This window comes from Tupaia chinensis, unplaced genomic scaffold (genome assembly GCF_000334495.1).
Source record: "Tupaia chinensis unplaced genomic scaffold, TupChi_1.0 Scaffold000511_1, whole genome shotgun sequence".
Lineage (NCBI taxonomy): Eukaryota > Metazoa > Chordata > Mammalia > Scandentia > Tupaiidae > Tupaia > Tupaia belangeri.
The window spans coordinates 2,770,596-2,779,692 of NW_006160024.1; the positions used below are offsets into that span (position 1 = coordinate 2,770,596).

General features: G+C 40.0%; 1 protein-coding gene across 3 annotated transcripts in view; it reads left to right on the top strand.

Annotated features, from left to right (window-relative positions):
- The window catches only part of IL36G (interleukin 36 gamma), a 20,886-nt gene extending 15,236 nt beyond the window's left edge, over positions 1 to 5,650 (top strand). For 2 of the 3 annotated variants that reach the window (XM_006156659.2, XM_014590959.2), the window contains exon 5: positions 3,825 to 4,580. In XM_006156659.2, coding sequence (XP_006156721.1) covers positions 3,825 to 4,034 — 210 coding nt within the window. In that variant the 3' untranslated portion in view covers positions 4,035 to 4,580. Of the gene's footprint in view, positions 1 to 3,824; positions 4,581 to 4,967 lie in introns of those variants that run through there. The other variant, XM_027775000.1, reaches the window with a different exon arrangement.
- Positions 5,651 to 9,097: the final 3,447 nt, after the last annotated feature.

A 9,097-nucleotide genomic window follows, 5' to 3' on the forward strand; every position in this document is an offset into this window, starting at 1 on the left:
CTTTCTTTCTTTCTTTCTTTCTTTCTTTCTTTCTTTCTTTCTTTCTTTCTTTCTTTCTTTCTTTCTTCTCCTTCCTTCCTCTCTCCCTTTCTTCTTTCTTTTTTCTTTCTCTCTTTCCTTCTTTCCTTCCCTCCCCACTTCATTCCTTTCCTTGTTTCATAAACTTCAGTTCAATTCAATTCAATGTAATTCAACCCATTTCCTTCAAACAGTATTTGTACTTACTGATCTCCAACACTGTGTGGGTACTGGAGATAAATTTTTGTTCAGAATGACAAAGAGCCCTAATTTACCTTGGATTCCAGCATATGGAGAGAAATGTAAATAATAAATGTGATAGTAGGTTGTTTTTGTGAAGTTCTTTTCTCCCCCAATGGGTAGATCAAACAGAGATGCAAAGAATTGGAAAAAGACATGAGGCACTGATGTCATGTTGTTTATTGCTGAATTAATGGTGAGCTTGCAGAGCTCTTGTAGCATTCACAAGGTGCTTCCTCCTTCTTGGACCTTATACTGCATGTTAAGAGCACTCAGGGAGTATCTTCTTCCTTCTTGGAGCTCACAGCATGGAGCTGAGCTGAGTCAAGCCAAGCCAAGGCCATCAGGACTCACCAGACTGAACCAAACCCAAACTGAGCAGGGCTATCTAGTTAGCTGACCAGGTGCTTCTCTACTCTTAAAGAGACTGCAGACAACAGCGATTCATTGCCAAAACTAAACTCTCACACATGAACATGTGCATTACATTCAATGGTGTAAATCAGCCAAGCTCTAATTACATAAAAGGCGTGCAAGTGCAGTACAACTAATAATGTAAGTTGTTTGCTCTGTGGCCTTCAAACATAATAAGATAGGAGGTGAGGAAGCCAGACCAACCTATCCTGACTCCATTTGCAATACATAAGTAAACTTGTGATATGTTAAAGGAAGTTACTATGTCTCCTAGAAAAGTATAATTAGAGCAGAATACAGAGGCTGGCAATGTCAGATATAGAGGTGGAATCAGGCTGCAGAGATGAATGGTGTGGTAGGAGTCATCAGAAGGTGAAATTTTATCAGTGAATGGAAGAGACAGGTAAGTTATCAAGGTATTTGTTAGGAGCCAATCCCAGGACCTATGAAAAGAGATGTAATGTGAGTTGAGGAAGGAGGAGTTCATGAAGGGCCTTGCTGGCCCTCACAAAAACTTAGCTTTGCACTCATAGTGAAAGGGGCAACTCCTGGAATGTTTCAAACACAAGAATGACACAAATGGGCTGAAGTCTAAAAGGAATCACTCTGGCTTCTGATCGATCAAAAACTTTAGAGCAAGGGTGAGAGGTTTTTTTTTTTTTTTTTTTTTTTTTTGTGATCCAGGTATGATCTTATGGGCTACAGGATAGCAGAGTGGAGGTGGGGAGAATGTCAGATTCTGGAAACATTTTAAGTGGAGACAACAGAATTTGCTGACAGAGTGGATATGATCCATAAGATGAGGACCAAGAATGACATTTTCAGCTATGTCTTGTCCTCCAAGTCATCTTTCTGTTTTTTTTTTTTTTTTTTTTTTGAGGACTGAAGACTGGCCATCACATTAGGCAATTTGTGCCTGCCACTGGGGTCTTTGGCGAGATGTAATGTGGGCATAATGGTGGGGACAAATGGAGTGAGGTAAAAGAGAGTAATTATAAGATAGAAACCAGAGGCAGCAAATGTGGACAGCTATTGCAAAGAGTTTCCTTTTTAAAATATTTGTTTATTTATTTCTTCCATGAGAGATGAAGAGGAAAAGAGAGAGGCACTCCCAATGGGGTCTTCCTCACAATCCATCCTATTCTCAGTCAGCCCCGATCACAGGCACACACTCTTGTGCCAGTGTGCTCAGGCAGGTTCTGGAATATGTGAACACAGGACTTTCTTCATGGGGGTCCAGTTATGCCAGCACTGGGTTGCACTCAATCTCTATTGCAGGGAGTTTTCTGTAAAAGGAAATAGGTGTGGGAACCAGCAGTTAGTGTAATGGCTATGTCGCTGGATTCCCACGTAGTCGACCACGGTTCGCATCCCAGACCTGGTGGCTTAGAACTCAGGCCGGGCGCATGTGCATGCGTGCCCAAGATCCCGAGAGGAGGATGGAGGAGAAGGGATTGCGGTGTGACCATCCCCCCTGGGGAGTGATTTCTCGCTTTCTGTCTCTATGTCTCTCTCTGTCTGTCTGGCGAGCGCACGTGCCCTATAGCAAACAAAAACCTCTAAACCAAAAAAAAAAAAAAAGGGAAATAGGTGCAGTGATTGGTGTTGGGGGGAGAGAAAAATAGTTGTTATTTTTTTAAATGATAGAGATGACAACAAATATGCTGATGGAAATCACTGACTAGAGACATTAGAACCAATGGAGCCTGAGAGAGTAGGAGAATGGCTAGAAGGCAGCCCTCATGTTGGAGAGTACAGTTGGGTCCTTTTGCCTAGCCCTCAAGGAGTGAAGTGTGGTGTGGTACACGTGCTGGGGTCACAAGTTATGAGGTGGTTTGTGGATGTTTTATTTTTATTGCTTCAATTTTCTCAGTGAGCAGAAAGTTGATAATGAGAATGCAGGAGGAGGAATGAATATCTGAAATCAGAATGCATTCTTTCATTTATTAAATGATCGGATAATCTCTACTGTGCAGAATTCCAGGGCTTCTCTCCGTGTCAAGGAACACAGTGATGAACAATTCTGACAATGATTATATAACCAATAGATACATGTACTGAGGTTAGATAGTGGTTGGTATTAATAAAGAAAATTACCCAGGAAGAAAATGGTGCTGGGTGATGGATGGGGAGATTCGAGGCCTACTTTAGCTAGAATATTCAGCAAAGTTCTCCCAAGGAGGGAACGGTGGAATGATGAGAGGAACCAGTCATGGGAAGGGGTGGGGTGAGCAACTAGGTGGAGTGACAATACATACCAGAGCCCTGGGTAAGAACACCTGGGTATCTTTGAGGGGAAGGAAGAAAACCAGTGTGACTGCAGCATAATAGACATGCGGGGAGTGGGAAGAAGTCCAGGAAGTGAGGTGGAATAGGCCCTGCAGGCTTTCAACAAGTTTGGATTTCACTGTAATTGTAATAGAAAACTTTCAAGAGGTTTACTCTGAAGGATAATATAATCTTGTTTATTTATTTAAACCTAAAATTTGCTCAACGGTTTTGTGGAGAGTGTTTGGTAGGAAACAGAGTAGGTTCAAGGAGAAGTCGAAGGTCGCCATGATCAACTGTACATTATTCTAGTACCATACACATTTTTATCATCAGATCATTTTCCATCTTTGTGTCCCTTAAATGTTTTGTTTTTCCTTTTCCCCATTGTTTCCTTCTCTTTCTGCAAGTCCTTTGATTTGTTCGACTCTCTTGTGGTTCCTCTTCTGGTATTGCTTTTTCACGTGTTTGGCAATTGTTCAGAGACACATATCCCTGGCCAAGGTCTGGCCATTCTTTGCTATAGGAGTGGTTCTTGCAGAATGGTGGCTCTTACTGTTACAGCTTTGGTAAAGAAAGTCCCTGACTTACTGCTGCAAATCTGCATCTTTTTCCTTTTCCTAAGGGATCCCCTCAGCCTCTTAAGTGAGGACAGTTCCAACTCATTGTTCAAGTATGGCCATTTTTTCATCAACTTGTTTTTTGTATCCTTCCTACATCATCTCTGGATTTGAGATTGTATATGTGTTCATTCTTCTGGTCCTTTGAAATTGGTGGGTAAGGCTTTATCACACTATGGAATGTTCACTGACTATGTGCAAATAATTTTTAATATCTCAGACAGCTTTTATTTCTCCTCATGGGTTTCCTCTGTCATCTTTCAGAAACAGAAGATCATGGATCTGTACAACCAAGATGAGCCTGTGAAGCCCTTCCTTTTCTACCACCTCAAGACTGGTAGAACTTCCACCTTCGAGTCAGTGGCCTTCCCTGGCTGGTTCATTGCTTCCTCCGGAAGAGACCAACCCCTGTTCCTCACTTCAAAACAGGGCAATTCGCACAACATTGACTTTGATTTAGACATAACGGACTGAACTCAGCTGGGAAGCGGTAGCTTGATCAGATACTTTTGTCTTAAAATTTCTAATTCTCAACATGCTTTCATCTATTTTCTCAGTTCCATTTGCACGCCACTGCTGAGGGGGGAGTAGGGCCACTGTTATCACCCTGTTATACGGTTGAAGAAGCAGCAATGTCTCCATGGTAACTGAAGAACAGACCGAAGACTTGGAACAGGCGGGAAGGGGTGACATAAGGTTCTCCTCTCAAGTTGACACTGTCTAGCCCACCAGACATCTGTACAAATGACTTTAAAGTCAAAGGAGCAGACCATAGGCCTTCTTCTGGGAGTGGAGATGAAGAGGACTCATAAGTCCTGGATCTTACCCAAGACTGTGACTAGCATAGAGTTGTTCCCTGTTTTTGTCTGTTTTACTTTCTTTCCTTTTTGAATCACATCATTAATAATCTTTATATGTTTGCAGTATATATCCATGTGTGTAATATCTGCTTCTGAGGTTAGAATCTTTTAAAGAAAGATAATTCTTGTATTAAATTATTTTTGTCCTAAGTGGTTGACACATTTGTGTGTAACATGCTTATGATGCAGAACATTACAGCATCTCCAATTGCCCACAGGCTGATTCTGTGATGAATCAGTGTTTCCACCTCATTTCTATATTGTGAAAAAACTTCATACAGGTACTATGACACCTCGGACTGCCACTTGGCAGAGACCTGAACTCAAATGAAAGATCAAATATGAGTTCTGCAACATGGGGCTGGGCTTGGGGTAAGAGGGGTGCTTTGATGATAACGGATGGTCTGATGACATATTTAGGGTGTAATTAAAATGAAAACACTGGAGGTGGCATGGTGGTTAAGGCATTGGACTCCTACATGGTTGACCATAGTTCAAATGCCAGACATGGTGACTTGAGGGTTCCTTTTCTACCACCTCAAGACTGGTAGAACTTCCACCTTCGAGTCAGTGGCCTTCCCTGGCTGGTTCATTGCTTCCTCCGGAAGAGACCAACCCCTGTTCCTCACTTCAAAACAGGGCAATTCGCACAACATTGACTTTGATTTAGACATAACGGACTGAACTCAGCTGGGAAGCGGTAGCTTGATCAGATACTTTTGTCTTAAAATTTCTAATTCTCAACATGCTTTCATCTATTTTCTCAGTTCCATTTGCACGCCACTGCTGAGGGGGGAGTAGGGCCACTGTTATCACCCTGTTATACGGTTGAAGAAGCAGCAATGTCTCCATGGTAACTGAAGAACAGACCGAAGACTTGGAACAGGCGGGAAGGGGTGACATAAGGTTCTCCTCTCAAGTTGACACTGTCTAGCCCACCAGACATCTGTACAAATGACTTTAAAGTCAAAGGAGCAGACCATAGGCCTTCTTCTGGGAGTGGAGATGAAGAGGACTCATAAGTCCTGGATCTTACCCAAGACTGTGACTAGCATAGAGTTGTTCCCTGTTTTTGTCTGTTTTACTTTCTTTCCTTTTTGAATCACATCATTAATAATCTTTATATGTTTGCAGTATATATCCATGTGTGTAATATCTGCTTCTGAGGTTAGAATCTTTTAAAGAAAGATAATTCTTGTATTAAATTATTTTTGTCCTAAGTGGTTGACACATTTGTGTGTAACATGCTTATGATGCAGAACATTACAGCATCTCCAATTGCCCACAGGCTGATTCTGTGATGAATCAGTGTTTCCACCTCATTTCTATATTGTGAAAAAACTTCATACAGGTACTATGACACCTCGGACTGCCACTTGGCAGAGACCTGAACTCAAATGAAAGATCAAATATGAGTTCTGCAACATGGGGCTGGGCTTGGGGTAAGAGGGGTGCTTTGATGATAACGGATGGTCTGATGACATATTTAGGGTGTAATTAAAATGAAAACACTGGAGGTGGCATGGTGGTTAAGGCATTGGACTCCTACATGGTTGACCATAGTTCAAATGCCAGACATGGTGACTTGAGGGTTGCGTGCTGGGCATCTGTATGTGCTTGCCCAAGATCCCAGGAGGAGAATGGAGAAAAAGGGATTGCAGCATGGCCATCCCCTCCACAGGGTGATTTCTCATTTTTCCTCTCACTGTCTCTGACAAGCACATGCATCCTATGACCAAAACCTAAAATAAATAAATAAAAAAGGAAAAACACTAAAATCCTCAACAAAATACTAGTAAACTGAATTTTCAGAGTCATTTTCATACCAGTGAAAACATTAGCACATTAAACTTTTCATTCATTATGATTAAGCAGAATTCGTCCAGGCATGCAATGGTGGTTCAAATCAATAAAGCTGATACATTACATTAACAGAATAAAATTAAAAAAAAAGATTATTTCAATAGGTACAGCAAATTCATTTAATGAAATTCAACATCTCTTTGTGCTTAAAAAAATTGTGAAATGGGTTAATCTAGCTAATTAAGAAATGCATTACCTCACTGGGCACACTTAACATCCACTCTTATCACATTTTCACAATATATTGCCATTATCTATAATCACCTGCTGTACAATAGATGTTTTGAAATTTATTCTTGCTGTCTAATCATAGTTATATCCTTTGACCAACATTTCATCATCCTCTTCTTCCCCCTAACCCCAGCCTCTGGTAAAAACCATTCTGTCCCTTACTCTTACAAGATTAACTTTTTTAGATTCTATATATGAGTGGTATCATGAGGTTTGTATTTGTTTTTCAGTGCCTGACTTATTTCATTTAATAAAATATCTTCAGTTTCATCCATGTGGTCACAACTGGCAGGACTTCATTTTTTTTTTTTTTTGAGAAGTTTTCGCTATAGGGCTCAGGCGCTCACCAGACAGAGAAAGACATAGAGACAGAAAGCGAGAAATCACCCCACAAGGGGGATGATCATGCCACAATCCCTTCTCCTCCATTCTCCTCTTGGTATCTTGGGCACGCCCGCACACGTGCCTGGCGTGAGTTTTAAGCCACCGGGTCCGGGACGAGAACCGCGGTCGACCACGTGGGAGTCCAGCAACATAGCCATTACGCTAACTGCTAGTTCCCAGGACTTCATTCTTTTTAATGTCTCAATTGTCGCTTATTGGATATACAATAGTTTCCCACTACTTGTGTTTTTTGTTTTCCATGGTTTTAGTTGCCCATGATCAAGAAGAAGGAGTACAGTACATCAGGATATTTTTAGAGAGCAAAGAGAAAGGAGAGGAGAAGAGAGGAGAGGAGAGGGAGAGAGAGAGAGAGAGAGAGAGAGAGAGAGAGAGAGAACATTCATATATTTTTAATTACAATATATTGTCATAGTTTTACCTTATTATTATTGTTGTTATTAATCTCTTAGTGAACCTAATTTCAAAATTAAACTTAAAAGTATGTATGCATAGATAAAACCATAGTATATATAGGATTTGGTACTGCTTCTAGTTTTAGGTATCCACTGTAGTTCTTGGAAGATATCACCTGTGGATACAGGGGGATTACTGTATATGTGCCACATTGACAGACATTTAGATTGGCTACATATCTTGGCTATTATGAATCTTTCTGTGATGAACATAGGAGTACAGATAACTTTTTAACATGTTGATATTATTTTTCTGGAGATTATATATAGATAAAATCCCCATTAGTGGGGTTGCTGAATCATATGGAAGTTCTATTTTCACTTTCTTTTAAAGAGAGATTTTTGCAATAGAGTACATTCACTCACCAGAGAGATAGAAAGAGACACAGAGAGAGAAAGTGAGAAATCACCTCCTAGGAGGGATGGCTGTGCTGAAATCCCTTCTCCATTTTCTTTTCGGGATTTTGGGCATGGACACACATGTATCTGGTATGATTTTCAAGCCTCCAGGTCTGGTACTCAAACTGTGCTCAGCCATGTGGGAGTCCAGTACCCTAACCACTATGCCACCTCCTGGTCCCGTATTGCTTTGAGGAATCTCTATACAGTTTTCCATATGGGTACATTAATTTATGTTCTTATTAACAATGTATAAAGGTTCCCTTTATCCATGTTCTTGTCAACATTTACCTTTTGATTTTTTGATATTAGCCATTCTAACTAGGATGAAGTGATATTTCATTGTGCTTTTTATTTGAATTTCCGTAATGATTAGTGATGTTGAGCTTTTTTTTCCCCATATACCTGCTCACCATTTGTATATATTCTTTTGAGAAATGTCTATTCAGGTCTTTTACCTATTTTTAAAAATTGGGTTATTTGGTTTTTGTTTTTCCTGTGGATTGTCTCTTCACTCCGTTGATCGTTTCCTTTTCTGTGCAGCAGTGCTTTACTTGATATAATCCAATTTTTAAGTTTTCTTCTGTTGCATGTGTATTTGAGATCTTATCCAAAAAAATCTTTGCCTAAGCCAGTGTCATGAAGCATCTCCCATATATATATATATGAGTTTTAAGCCACAGGGTCCAGGACTCAAACCGTGGTTGACTACACAGGAGTCTAACGACATAGCCATTACGTTAACTGCTGGTCCCATATTTTCTCTTAATAGTTTCAGAGTTTGGGGTCTTTCCTCCACGTCTTTAATCTATTTCCAGTAATTTTTGAGCAATAAGGGTCTCATTTCATTCTTTTGAATGTAGAATCAAAATTTCCCAGCACTCTTGATTGAAAAGACTGTCCTTGTTCCCAACATGCATTCTTTTTTATATTTTTTATTTATTATTTTTAAAAAATATTTTTTATTTCATTTTCTTTCATACATTCAATCACATTATTTAGCTTACAAAGTGAATATTCCAACATGTGAACATTTCTCCCTAGTCTGATAAAACTATAAAATTATCTTCAACAGATGATACTACATTTCTTTGTCACATTAATGCTTTGCCTCTCTATTTTCCTTCTAAATGTCCTTCCTCAGACTCTACTCTTTCACACACACTATATCAGATATTCACATCCATTTACTGTGTTTCTATATCCTTTAGTCAATCAGTTTCTGTCATAGAGTGCAGACACTCGGTATATATTAAGTGGGGACATACAATGTCTCTCCTTCATAGCCTGACTTGCTTCACTCAGCAGTAAATCTTCCATATTCTTC